The sequence below is a fragment of the Natator depressus genome, chromosome 20 (genome assembly GCF_965152275.1).
Source record: "Natator depressus isolate rNatDep1 chromosome 20, rNatDep2.hap1, whole genome shotgun sequence".
NCBI lineage: Eukaryota > Metazoa > Chordata > Testudines > Cheloniidae > Natator > Natator depressus.
Genome location: NC_134253.1, coordinates 558,882 through 573,112, shown reverse-complemented (window position 1 = coordinate 573,112; position 14,231 = coordinate 558,882). Strand labels below are relative to the sequence as shown.

Sequence of the window (14,231 nt, the reverse complement as noted above, 5' to 3'; positions counted from 1 at the left end):
TAATTTGCATGTCAAGCATATATTGCTCATGAACGTGCCAACATAATTACTCAAGACTGAACAGTCCATGAATACAGTGCTGTAATTACAGTTTTCTTCTGTCGTTTTAGCTACTAATTAATAGTCAGAGAGGGTATCAGATCAATGTTGCATGAACAGAGGAGGATTTACAAGAATAGATCAAACTGCTTTAGCAAGTAAATAACATGATTCCAAAATTAGCTGAAATCCCAAAAGATAACATTTATTTGTAACATGTAGTTCAGTCAGTGAAATTTGGATGTGAAAGTTTTGGGAAGAATCAAAGTTAAGGAGCAGCAAAAATTTTGGGGTCACTCATCCACAACTTCAATTTTTGTTACTAAACAGAATATAAGTTTTATACAAGTTAAAATAAGGACTCAGGTATAGCCTCCATTCAGGAATTTACATTAACCAGAAATAAAACACAGTTACCAAATGAGTACCATGACAGATCATACTTCAGTAATGCCTTTCATCTTAGGATTTTGAAGCAATTTACAAACAAAGCTTCAACTCCCCCCCCCACACACACACACACCCCCCATGAGGTAGACAAGTTTTCAATGTACATCTGGGGAAAACTAGACCGAGAGAGGGTAAGTGACTGGTCCAATTTCACAAACTAGTTAGTGGCGGTGATGAAACTGACAAGGCAGCCAAGACACTTATTACCTGCCATTTTGCAGACCAGCACATCAGTGACAGTATATTTGTGTATCCCCTCACAGGCACTTCAATACCATGGTTAAAAATGTGGTATGAATCTAGAGCTTGTCTATACAGAAAAGTTCACCGGCAGAACTATATCGCGTAGTCATACCAGTAATAACTCCTTGCGTGGACACACATATTCCCAAATAAGAGGAGTGGCAGGAGGCTGAAAGAAGTGCATGGGGCATCCTGAGCATCTCAAATGAAAGAGTTAACTGAAGGGGCAAGTCTTATTTTCACTTAGCTTTACACCCAGCAAGTGGTTAAGAGCATCAATAAACAATAAGCTGACTGGAAAGGGAGGAAATATGGATTTGGGGTAAAGGTACAGGACTGGGAGCCAAGAGAGCTGGATTTAAATCTGGATTTGTGCAACTTCTGTATTTAACATGCTTCAAGTCACCAATTTGCAAAAGGGGTCAGAGCATTCAGCTGTATCTCAGGGATAACAAGGCTACTTTAACATTTGTGTTTGTAAACTGATTGGGAGATTCTTGATTAAAAATGTTTAGATAATTTACAACTCAAAACAAGTAACAAAATAGCTGCAACAGCGGACTGTGTGGGTGAATATGAGCACTGTCACCAAACGAGAATTTCACCATTTTGAAAACATAGCTGAATGTTACTTAACAGGGACAGTGACCCAAGTCTGTTACTCTCCAGCCCAGCCTGGTAGCCTTCAAAAGTTACCATCTGATGAGTTTTCAGTGGTGTATAATGAGCCTGGTGGTTTGCCTAGTTCTCAGTTCCCAGGTGGTACACACCAGACACTCCCAGCTAGTAATAATTGTCCCTATCCTGCTTGTTTCATTAAGGGTGCCATCAAGACTGAACTCACCCCTCCCAGCCCGAGAAGTGGACTCTCCATCTCAGGATGGAGATACACGAGCGAGGAAGCTTGCACCATTGCTGCTTGGGCTGAATCACTTTGGAGGATTTTTAAACCTTTCTGCACCGTTACTTTGGTATCTTTCACAAAGCACCAACTGCAAAGGGTATGGATTTAAAAACGTTTAAACACTGAAAATACTGAAAACCCTAGACTATCAGTGGGAGAATACTTACTGCAGAGAATTTAATCAATCGATTAGAACAAGTCACTAGATTATGCTGTAAACCTTATTAGCACCAAAGCAGCACACGTACCTGTGCATTACCAGCCTTTTCACAGTCCCCAGTCCTGAAACTGGATCCATGTGGTAGATTTTTACACTCCTGGGAAGCCCCATTGGGACTCTGCCGTCATAGAAGGATCTGTGATGTGGACCATTATAAATACAGACCCAGAGTCTTAAATTGTAAGCTCCTCAGGCAGACTGTCTTTTTATGCTTTGTACAGTGCCAAGCACATCATCTGGTCTTAAAGAAATTAATAAGCAATCTGAATGCCAATGACAGTCAAAGACATCTTCCTTGTGTACCCACCTGAACAAGCTCCTCTTGTCCAAGATACAAATTACATTAAATGACACACTGATGAACTGCACTTTTGCTTAAAACTTATCCATGTTTGTGTCTTCGTCATGTACAGGGAGGTTTTATTCAGAGCCAATGAAGAGACAACTTCAATAACTAACAAAGCAGCTTAAAGCTTCCTCCTGTTCACTTGACAATTTATTTAGGACTGTAAGTAACCACTAGATGTCAGCAGCACAGTTAAACACCATTCTTTAAAATGAACTATTGAATACACTTTAATTTCTTGCTTCCAAGATGCAAAAGCTTTGTTTACTCCACAGGACATCATAGTGTAGTCATGACCGTTCGTTTACATAGGGATCAAATGTATCCCTAACTCACATGAAACCTCAAGATCTAGCTCTTTGTTTAAATATTGTTGTTATATAATAAGGTGTATGAGTACAAATTAATATAAAGCACATAAGCAGATTCAGAGATCTGGGAAGAAGCACATATTTATAGTACATCATATACAGTTACATAGCTCTCTGACAAAGCAGCAGAAGTGAGCTAAGCTTGGCAGATGTTAGATGACTTTATTTAGCATTCCCTTCCGAATAATCCTGCTACAAGCTGCAGTTTCTGCTGGCAGGACCTGGATACACACAAGCACCATGATGGTTGTATTTTATATGGGTTTTATAGGATGCAGTTGATGTTTTAATTGCCATTTGATTCTAGCTGAACATGCCGCTCCCCCACTCCCTCCCTCTCAGTAAGGGGAAGGGACACTTTATAAAGTGATTTTACATAAAAGAGCCAATAAAAAAATTCATATGTGATCAATAAGCCACAGCAGCCATGAGGGATACTTACATTAGCAATAAAGCCAAAGACAGGATAGGATTCATTTGACAAAAAACAAACTGAGGAGCAGAAAAGCAGGTTAGCCTGCTAGTCTGTGTAAGGAATTGAACAAAAGCGTTAATGTTTGACTGGCTATTCCTTAAAATGATGCAGTATTGTCCAGCTATAAACCTAAAAAAACAGTGTGAAAAGCAAATGCCTGTATGAGGGGTCTGCAGGTCAGTTTGGGCACCATTTTCTGAATGCAGGGTGAGAGCCCTTTTTCAGTAGCAGACATGTTGCATCAGGTTCAGTCTGATTATTGCTCCTTCCCCTCCATACCTGGAAGACTAAGAACTCACTGGACATAACATTTTGGCCTTTCTGCAGGAGCCATCAATCAGAATAATCTCAAGTTATGCGCAGGGGCAAAATTATTTGACCTAATGGGGAAAGCTAGCTGATCTACATCTGGGTGACATTCTGACGCCATGCACGGGCTTAAAAAAAAAATCGCATGTCCTGGATTAGAATTTTGGCTTTTCCTTTGTAACTCACTCCAACTTATCAGGGGAGCAAATAATTCCCCATTTATGGCAGCTGCAGTCAGATCTTATAAACAGGTGAAACTCCTTAAACCAATAATGTAACCTGGTGCACGTCTAATTTACGTGGTTAGACAAAGCAGTGGTTAAATCACTGGTCTACTACGGAAGCTCCCACTTGGAACAGTGCAATGGTGGCAGATTTGAAGGAAAAGATTAGTTAAAACACCTATAGCACAGACCTGCTGATTGATTGGTGGCACATGACACAGGATGGAGAGGGGGAGCACTGTGGACTCAGACAGGAAATAAGTGACAAGTAGAAAAGCCGAATCTTATATAAAACTTTTAAAGAAAAAGCTAACCTGGGACTTGTAACAGAACAAACCATAGACAGAGGTGAGCCTATAACACACACACGGGGAATGGGGGAGGGAAAATCATGCTTAGTAAAGCAAGAACATGAATAGTCTAAGACACGGGTGGGAAAACTTTTTGGCCTGAGCGCAAAATCTGAGTATGGAAATTGTATGGCGGGCCTTGAATTCTCACAAAATGGGGGTTGGGGCGCAGGAGGGGGTGAGGGCTCCAGCTACAGGTGTGGGCTCTGGGGTAGGGCTAAAAGTGAGGAGGTCACGGTACGAGAGGGGGCTCTGGGCTGGGGTAGGGGGTTGAGGTGCAGGGAGGGGGGTCTGGCTGGGGGTGCGGGCTATGGGGTGGCACTGGGGATGAGGGGTTGGGGGTGCAGGCAGGTGCTCCGGGCTGGGACCTGAGGGGTTCAGAGGGCAGGAGGGGGATCAGAGTACAGGAGGGGATCAGGGATGCAGGCTCTGGGCGGCGCTTCCCTCAAGCAGCTCCCGGAAGCAGCGGTATGTCCCCCTCCAGCTCCTACACAGAGGGGCAGACAGGTGGCTCTGCGCGCCACCCTGTCCACAGGTGTCACCCCTGCAGTTCCCATTGGCCGCAGTTCCAGGCCAATGGGAACTGCAGGGGTGGTGCTTGTGGAGCCCCCTGGCTGTCCCTACGTGTAAGAGCTGGAGGGGGACATGCCGCTGCTTCTGGGAGCCACGCGGTGCCATAGCATGTGCAGAGCGGGGCAAGCCCCCGACCCTGCTCCCCGGCTGTAGCACCAGAGCAGGGCAAGCCCTGTACTCTGCTCCCCGGCGGGAGCTCGAGGGCCAGATTAAAACGTCTGAACGGCCGGATGTGGCCCCTGGGCCGTAGTTTGCCCACCCCTGGTCTAAGGAAAATTTTAGGGTGGAAAGTACAGAAACTTGTTGGACCAAATGATAATACACACTCATGGAATTATGAGTATTTGTGATCTGAATTGGTCCTATAATGGTTAAGACAATTAGGACACTGACCACTTGAAATTTAGTCAATTTAAAGAATCTGCTAAAAGTAGTTTCAGCTTCTGGCAACAAGCTCTTACCTGTGCCAATTTCTGTAGATTAACAGTCACATTACCCTTTCAAAAAAACAAAAAGAAAAAAAAGTGTTGTTCCCCCCCCCCACACACACACACACACACAGTGTTGTAACACAGACCCACACAAACAACTGAGCTCAGATTTATTTTTGCAATCTGTCAAACTTTTGATATCAAATCTGCCGAGGAATCACTGCACGGAATTAAAGGAGATAATGATCAGCACAAACAGAGGAAAGGGGATTAGGTCTGAAACACCATTTTAGTTGCATGTTTCAGGATATTTACATTTTTTGCTTAGGGCTATCAGTATGGGAGTCACTGCAAGGCTGGTCTACGCTTACGGGGCAGCGACCGTAAGATGCTGTTTCAGGCAATTAACAGAAAGAAGCTAAAGCACTTTATTTTTATGGATTAAACTTTTTGTTTGTCATTAATTTAATACCGATGAATACATGTATTTATCTTGCGTGGGTGACCCTTCCTCATACACGCTTATAAATGAGGTATGGTGGTTGGTGGGGACACCGGCAATGGAGAGAAATCCCAGAGGCTCATGCCACGTTGATAATGCTGCAGTTTAAATCTCATACTTCTATACCCACCACTTCTTCCATGCTACCCTGCATGTCGAACACCCTACCTATCCCACCCTCCACTCGTAACCCGCTGGGACACTTACTTCTTCCATAGAGCATACAAAACGCAGAGACCAGCAAAAGTTGTCACCACTACAGACATAAAAGGATACTAGGGTGTGTCCCATTGCATCTCATATTGTCTGTGTATCTGGGGTATAAGCTCCTTGGGGGACGAACTGTCTCTCCTTACATCTTGTGCACAGCCCACATCTCCTGTGCTCATTATTAATAATATAGCCTCTAGCAGGATACTATGTCCCACCCTGGCAGTGGGAGGAGATTGATTCCTAACTGGTCTTTTCTGTGCCTATCTAGTGGTGATCCTTGTAATGGTAGGCAATGGAAAGCCAAGTCTATCTTTGGTAAAGAGGGAGGAAGGGGTGGGTATTTTAGCTCACTCAAGACTCCATTTCATATGTTTTCCGACCCCTCCAAACCAGTGTTCTGTACTCATCATTACATTATTCTTCCCAGAGGCCTCAGGCTCTGAGATGCTGAGGGCCCTCTACACCCAACTCATGTAATTTCTTTCAGCACTGGGCACATAATAAGGGCTTTCCTCATTTGTTTGCTGTTTACCTACAGGTGGTTAGTGTCAGCTGCACCCAGGGTAATTTGACTATGCTCTTGTATACTTCAGAGAGTGAGAAAGTAAAGCCTTTGTGCAGAACAGTCAAAGATCATTTTCCCCCTGAAACAAAGTAGTTTGCATTTTAAAATACCTTCCAAATTTTAGAGCAATTATTTTTTGCTTTCTGTCTTGCATTTTAGAGCTTTGATAAACTCTGCCTTGCTCCTAATCTAGCAAACACACAAACCAAAAATATACAAACCCTATAATCCACTGGCCATAAAACAACAGGATCTATGTTCATTGAACGTTATTCCTGCATGCCCAATCCTCCAGCAATTTTCACAAGGAATATTTTGGACTAGTTCATTAACTTTCAGATGTTTGTGTGATATAAGGACTATCAGAAGGAATATTAACTGCATGCAAACCAATACACACTCTGTGTTCTCTCTCACTAGGAGATGTTGTAGAAACCTGGGATCAAGTCAGAGTCCTAAAGGAATGCATGTGCACATTGTGCAAGGGGAAGGAAGAGAAGCCCAAAATAAAGAACAAAGATCAGCAGCGTTACAGCACAAGGATTATTTGGAAACATGAAGGCACCAAAAATTCTGGCAGATTCAGACATCTGTTTTGTTTGCAGAATTCCTTGTTCCCCAAAAAAACTGCCAATGAAAGATCTGCAAGCCTTTAATGCATGTTTAATGGAAGTCTTCATGACAATCCCCAATAATGTAGTTTCTTATTAAAGTGAGGAGGGGGTAAGAACTCTACCTGATGCAGACAAAGGTTCTGACAGTAAATCAGGGCTTGGTGAACATCATTTCTTTTATACATAAGGAGAGGATTCTTTTGTCCTATCCTTAGGAACTGATTACATAATGCATCATCTCCAAAAGCAAGAAAACAGTGTTAGCTAACAGTGTGTCTGGTTGCAAGAGTTGCTAATTTTGGCAACAAGGTTTTCTTGCATTTGCACTCCCTGAGCCAAAGAGCTGTATATGCTTTGCCAGGTTTGCAGCGATCTGAGGAGGACAGCAGCTCATTAAATTAAGCGAGGAAGCAAATATATCCTAGTCCACAACGAGAATCACACTCAAGTGATGCATGAGGTGCTATGTGTCTCATCTACAGGTCTCCCAATGCTAACAATAAGCATGGTTATTAAAGAACTCTGCAAAATATTGCAACTGACAGGGATAATACTAGAGGAAAACCCCATTAAGCCATGTAATGGATTTGCCTTGCTTATAATGTGTATTTAGAAATCCATGTCACCCACTAATGGAAATAAATCCAATACCACTGGGTCATCACGTGGATCCAGAGGCTTCCAGTTATCCTCCTGGCAGAAGTGACTTTCCGACATACAGATTACTAGGATATCACACCAGTTTTTCTTGTGTCCTGTGCACTTCTGACAGTGCATCTCACTTGACCCCATCCAGAGTAATGGGCATCAGGACACACCCCACTAGGCCGCAATTTCTTACCACCATGCCAACCTAAATTCAGCTGTGTTCATTCTACCCTCAAGTGAACATGTGCTTCCTGTTCTCTAAGAGAATTGTCAATGTCCCTTATCTGAACTGCCTCTTTTACCCTTCCTGCAAGAGTGCACACTTCGCAAATGACATCCCTGACAACCTTTCCCTTTCCAGCATCTATCAAGCAGGAGGTGGTTCACGCCAATGAGACATAAGCAATCCAAGCAAATAGCAAGCTCCTATAAAGATGAAGGTCCTAATCAAGCCAAACAAGGCTCACTCGGTGGCTTGGAACCTTCTGGGTGATACCTGTCTCCACAGATGGCAGTGGAACTGAAAGACACAGTTCTCTCATCCCCTATGGTGAACGTTTATCATAGCTGCAATGTACTTTTTAAGTGTCCTACAGAAGCATTCAGCCACCGCCAAAGGCTCAGCTCTGCCTCAGCAATGGGAGGTCCAAATGTCAGCCCTACACCCACAAAGCAGTTAGGCCCCTTTTCATTTTACAGGGCTGTTTGTGGCTCAGGCTAGCTGTTCCTTTTTAAGTCACAAACTGTGGTATAAATATGAATTGCGGCGGTCCCCCTTCCCTCTATTTTGGTCCATGCAGCATTCACAGATAGCATTTCTGAGGTCACGTCTACACAGGTACAGTCAGGAAAGGTAAGGCCAATCCTACTAAAGGTGACTTCATAACTTTAGTTGATCCGCCTTAACTTTCCCAAATAGCCCCATGTGGACAAGCCTTTAATATGTATGAACTGTGATGTCTGTTACAATAAGATTCCGCATAGCCTACTTAGCAGCTGTCAGCAAATGTAGAGCAGCGAGTAAGTCCAGGATCATAGCTCCAGTATGCTAACTTTTGCAAAAATGGATGTTACACTAGGAAAATGAATTTCTCAAAGGACTAACATTGTCGTCCTACCTCAAACAGGGAGGCAACTCCCAGAGGCCGTGTGGCATAGTGGACTGGGCACAAGGACAGGAGAAAAGGTCTCCGAAATTCTGATCTTGACTTTGCCACTGACTTGCTGCAGCACATCACTGTATCTCTCTGTGCCTCGTTTCCCCCACATCTGTGCTACTCTGAAATCTTACAGAGTGACGTGCCTGAGCATTACTTAACATTTGAAAAGTGCTTTAAGAATGTAATGCACTAATTAAGTGCTGAGGGTTGTTATAATTTTCTTCTGAAGACAAAAAATCAATTCTCTTCATGCCATCAGAGGGGGAAAACATCAGACCCTTTTAAACTAAGGGACTAATCCTGCATTGCTTATGCATGTGTAAATCTCACTGATTTGTCAGAGTAGAGACTGCTGGACTGGGCCCAAAAAGAGCCACAAGACTGTCAGAATGGCAGTAGTGAATTCCACCTTAATTAGTGACATGGTATCTGGCCCTAGTTTCGCCCAATGCTCTGGCTCGCTCCCCTGCCTTGGAAGCACGTCAATTAGTGCAGCAGGACCATGCACAGTCTCTCCAGACATTTTCCCCCCTAATTAAACATTTTCCAAAATAAACATGCATGTAAAGTGACAGGCACAAGGGGCCACATCAATGCATACAGAGCTGCTTATGGAATTACTGCTATTGGTCCTGGTTGCCGCATACTGAACTCCAAGCCAAGAGCAAATCTGTGAAGAAAAGTGGCTTGAAGGTGTGAAAGGAGCCCACATACCCCAACTTCCTCAGGGCCAAAGGCTTCACCAGAATATGCCTTGAGTCAACAGAGCTTGCAAGATCTGCTCGATGGATCCCTGCTTATAAGGATTAGTCTTGGTTAAACCCAGACATGTCATTCTGTATTTCTTCATTAATACAATAATGATAAGAGTTGACTGTCACCTCATCAAATCTAAGAGAAATTTCTATCAAACAGCTGTCTAGTCAGGCACCCCTCAGCTGCCTATGACAGTTTCAAAATGCAAGGTCAAAATAGGATTTTTGCTTATATTGCTTGCGTCAACATATTAGGTTGGTAACAGCACACTCTGTCCATTTCCATAGCCTTTGTATTTAAAATATTTACTGTAGCAGTAAGTCACTCCAGTGACTAATAGTGGGAAGCAGACCTTCATACAACACTAGCTCAAATATGCTCTCATCTGAACCAAGAAAAGGTGAGAAATCTAACCAAGAGAGAGCAGATTCTATACAAAAGAGATGTTACACATGACAATGACAGAGTTCTTTTGTTTTGAGCTCCAGATGAATACCACCGGAAGTGAAAAGAATCAATGCCATTTCAAAATAAATAAATAAATGAACACATGCACATTCACAATCTGCTCAAAGCAGTGCTGACAAGTTGACATTAAATCAAAGCCCTTTAACCTCTACCCTTTTGGGCATTAGTTCACTATCAGTCAATTACAGTAACAGTTAAGTCATGGAGCACTCTGTCTGTCATACCAATTCACTTCTGATCCACAGCAAAAACCAAGAAGCTTTATTTGATTTTTTTTAATAAAGACTTTCCAGTGTATCAATAGTGCAACTATTTTTGCACAAGTATCCTGCTATTAATTATTGGAGGTGCTTTAGGCCTTGCCCTAGAGAGGAGTTTACAATTATCCATCTCTAATTATCCTACATTCAGAGCCAGCCCCACTGCTAAGGATCTTTGAATAAAAGAAAACGAATGTAAACAAAATGACAAGTGAATTCAGCGAGTCTGGTAAATAAGGTAACACGGCCAATTATGAAGATACCAGTACCTCTTTAGCAAACATGAGGAACGGCTTCAGAGAGCATTTGTAGGGCAGGACTTATGAACTGGCAAATTAACTTAAACAATTTTTAGACCGTTCTTTATAGTCCACCTTTTGACAAAGGCCTCGTGAAAGCTTCTGCATTTGGAAGCTTCCTTTTTTCTCCAAATAATGTTTTGCTTCACTTGACCATAACCATCTCAGACCATAAAAGCAGATGAAGCTGGAAACCCGCAGCCTAGTCATAAGGGTAAGTGTTTCCATGGTGCTCATCAGCACAGTTGTGGGGTGCTCAGATACTAATGTGCTAATTGTGGCCCTGATCCCACCTACACAGGCAGAACCTAGCACCGATACAGAACCTCATGGACAAAATTTGGACTCCTCATGGATGTAAAGAGTCCATCTGCAGGTTTGAGGCTTGTACGTTAAATTTGGCCCTGTACATTTTAAAAAGGAATCCCACATTTCATAATTCAAGGCCAAGCCAGTGAGCTCTGAAGATCAGTTTCCCATGGGTCAACCTCCAAGTGAGCCAGTGTCTATTCTGCTTCTGAGGTAGACAAGATGCCATTCCAGCATTTCCACAGTAGGTTTTTTAGCTCTCAAACTTAGGAAGAGAGATGAAATAGCCCAGGCTAAGTAGCTCTAGCTCTCTTACGCAAGAGCGCCTCCCGCATCCTCCCCAGGCACACCACCCCTCGCACGCACGCCTGATACAAGCAGAGGGGAAAACAGGAAGGTGCCCAGCTCCTATCCAGAAAAGTGGATTTGCTGCGAAGCTTACGCTGCTGAACACGTTGGATTACCAGCCATGGAGACAGAAGGGCTGTATATATCTGCAGAACACGTACGGCACAAGCGGCATCACTGCAAGCTTCCTCCACGTTGCTCCAGAGGGATACTCTGAGGATCAGAGGGGAGCTTGGACTTCATGGCCGGTTCAAGCCCTCGACTTCTCAGTTGGTAAGGGAGAAAGAGCTGCTGGTGCTGGTGTTTTGCTTTTCAGTGAGATCACACGCCCCAACTGGGAAATGCTCTGAGGAGCATGAAACTTCATACAGGCCAAACACCCACCTGGTGGGAACGTTCAGGAACTTCTGACCTGGATATGAACCAGCAACCTAGAGGTGAAAGGCTCTATTGCCTATGACTCTACTGCTGCCACCTGGCCCCCAACCATGGAACTGTGAACAAATTAAAGCAAACTAAACTGAGGCAAGGGCAATCTGGAGTTGACAGGTAAGTGATCCAAGCCCTCAGCCCCCATCTTCACTTTATAAGACTCCTTTAATGACAAGGCTGATGCAGTAAATCAAAGCTCTTAATCTGGACCGAGAGACCATACTTACCATGTGTCTGTGGGATGTACGGAGCCAGCAGCTTTGCCCTTTTCTTCTCATACCCCTTCTGTGTGATGTCCCCTAAAATCAAACAGGAAAGTCACGTTACCTTGTCCTTGATGTGCTCTGTTGCAAGAGGATTTTAGCTGCATGGCCTTGCCGCACAATAATGGGCTTTGTGAGGTGTCACCATATGGGCAGCAGGAATGACTTATAAGAACCAAGTATTTGTCAAGGTATTGCAGTCTTATGATTTACTCACAGAAGTGAAAGATGGAAGCAGACTACTAGGCCTCTGCTAGATCAACACCCTCAGCCAGTGTCCCCTACTGTGCATTTTTCTAAGGGTCTCAGATTTAATTTTAATTCAGCTAAACAATGGGGTTTTCACCTCTTCTGTGGAAGCAACGGTTTAATATATACCCCTTCAATGGGGTGATTTGAATCAGAACTGTCTTAGCAGGGGATCAACACTGTAAAAACCTACAGTGAAAACCAGCTAGCTCAGACACCACAGGACAAGGCCCAAGGACAAACTCACCCAACCAGACGCCAGCAAAAGGGAACAATTCCCCTCTGCTAAAGGGAACAGGGGGAAAGGCAATAGCAAACATAGAGTTTAAGTCACAATAAACCAACCAACGAAAGAGAGGCTTGCAGCGGACCTTAACGAGAGCTGATGAGGGACTATGATCAGTCCATTCCAGAAGGAAATGCTTCACCCTGATCCAAAAGCAAACTTAGAGACAGACCCACCTCAGGTGACTGAACTGTCCAGCAAGGACGGGCAGATCAAGCATTTACTGTGAATGGCAACAGCTCAGTACTTAGGGTCTTATATACCAACACTATATTGTGTCTTCTGCCTTACTGATATCTAATGCAGTTCACAGGGTCTCTATTTACCTATCTATTTAATGGGTATAATACCACTACTTGCCTCTCAAGAGTGCTGTACTACGTAAATGCTTAAAGGTTCAAAGAGAAGGCCCCATACAGAGAGCAAAGAAATAAGAGACCTTTTTCTAAAAATACTAATCTGTCTGACCCACGAGAAGTACCATCTGGCTGCTGTCTTTTACTTTAATTTCTCGCATTACATCTGAACCGCAGAAAAGAGACTGAAACCTTGAAGGGATTACAACAAAAAAGCCCTGAAGCATTTCAAGCCTCTTTGTAGTTTGGCCCATTCTTGTAACCTTATCTCTCAGGAGCCAAAAGGTTGGAAGTGATCAAACACACAGCAGGGAGAAAAACAGAATTCTTTGGTACTATGGAGTATAGCCAGAACCAAGGCCAATATCATATCAAGAAACCACTGATCACTTAAAGCATTTTCTTTTTACAGTGATTTGTTGTTGCAAAAATAGCAGATCGTCAGACACCGTCAATAGGACAGGGATAGCACGGGCAGCAGTACTACAAGGTTCCCCAACCTTTTCCCACTAATGTCCTTCAGCTCTGACTTGGAAGGTCTCACCTTAGAGGTGATGAAAAGTTCAGTTTCTGTGGCCCTGTCCTCTCTGCTGAAATAGCAGCCAGAGGGGCCAATCAGTATCAATCGGGAAGGTGATTTTGTGGCATGGGCACCTGTTCACTATGAAATGGAACAAGATAACCCTCCAATGTAAATGAAGCGAATCTCAATTCTAGGTGCATTTTTTTAAAAGCACCTGGACACTAAGTGCTGAACACAGTGCTTGCTTTATGCTGCCTGGTACACACACACAAAATAAATTTTATCTCAGCTTCTCTCTTTTATAGCATTTGAGCCAGGCCTCGACAAGTCCAAACAAATCAAGCAACAGAGAATTAAAATGTTCATGAAACAGAGGCCAACCAACGTACAAGTTTATAAGTGTGATTGCAATATGCAGCTGGTTAAATTAACCCAGCTCATGGGAAAGGTATGTTAGTATAACAAAACTACACCTTCAAAAACAGAAGCAGAGAAAAATGAGCTTAAATGCAGCTACAGGATTCTGGTCTGCCCAAAGCACTCTGATAGCACTGTGCTAACGTCCGCTTTACAAGTACAGGGATCAACTGTAGGTTTTCCAGGAGATTCTTATCTATACATTTTTCGAGGCCAGCCTCTGTGTGACCGTGGGACTCCCCTACTGGATCTGTTGGGTGGAAGAGAGACTGAAGAGGCTGCCATTCCTATCTTAACTGGAAGACCAGGACTCCTGCACAGAGAGGGGCAGAGATCTTTTCCCTCCAAACCTAACCCATTTGCTTTTGCTTGTAATTCACTATTTGGCAATAGGGTGTTTTTTCTATTCCAGATTTAACGGGTATCCTTTGTGTTAGTGGTTTTACACTGCATGTAACAAAACACCGCTGCGGATTGCAGGAATTGCTATGGGGAGGGGGCAGTGCAGAGCAGCCAGCACACATTCTGATACTAACACTCCTGAATTAAGCCTTGGCAATTTGTAATGATCCAATTTCTTGTTAAAATCTGGGCAGGAAAAGATGCTTGCATTATCGCTCACTCTCAC

The 14,231-nt window shown here is 43.4% G+C and overlaps 1 protein-coding gene across 3 annotated transcripts in view; it reads right to left on the bottom strand.

Moving 5' to 3' along the window:
* Positions 1-14,231, bottom strand: part of DIP2B (disco interacting protein 2 homolog B) — a 124,535-nt gene that overhangs the window by 55,378 nt on the left and 54,926 nt on the right. For 2 of the 3 annotated variants that reach the window (XM_074935782.1, XM_074935783.1), the window contains exon 2: positions 11,737-11,808. The exons of the other annotated variant lie outside the window; for it this stretch is intronic. In XM_074935782.1, coding sequence (XP_074791883.1) covers positions 11,737-11,808 — 72 coding nt within the window. The remainder of the gene's footprint in view (positions 1-11,736; positions 11,809-14,231) is intronic. 3 annotated transcript variants of the gene reach the window in all.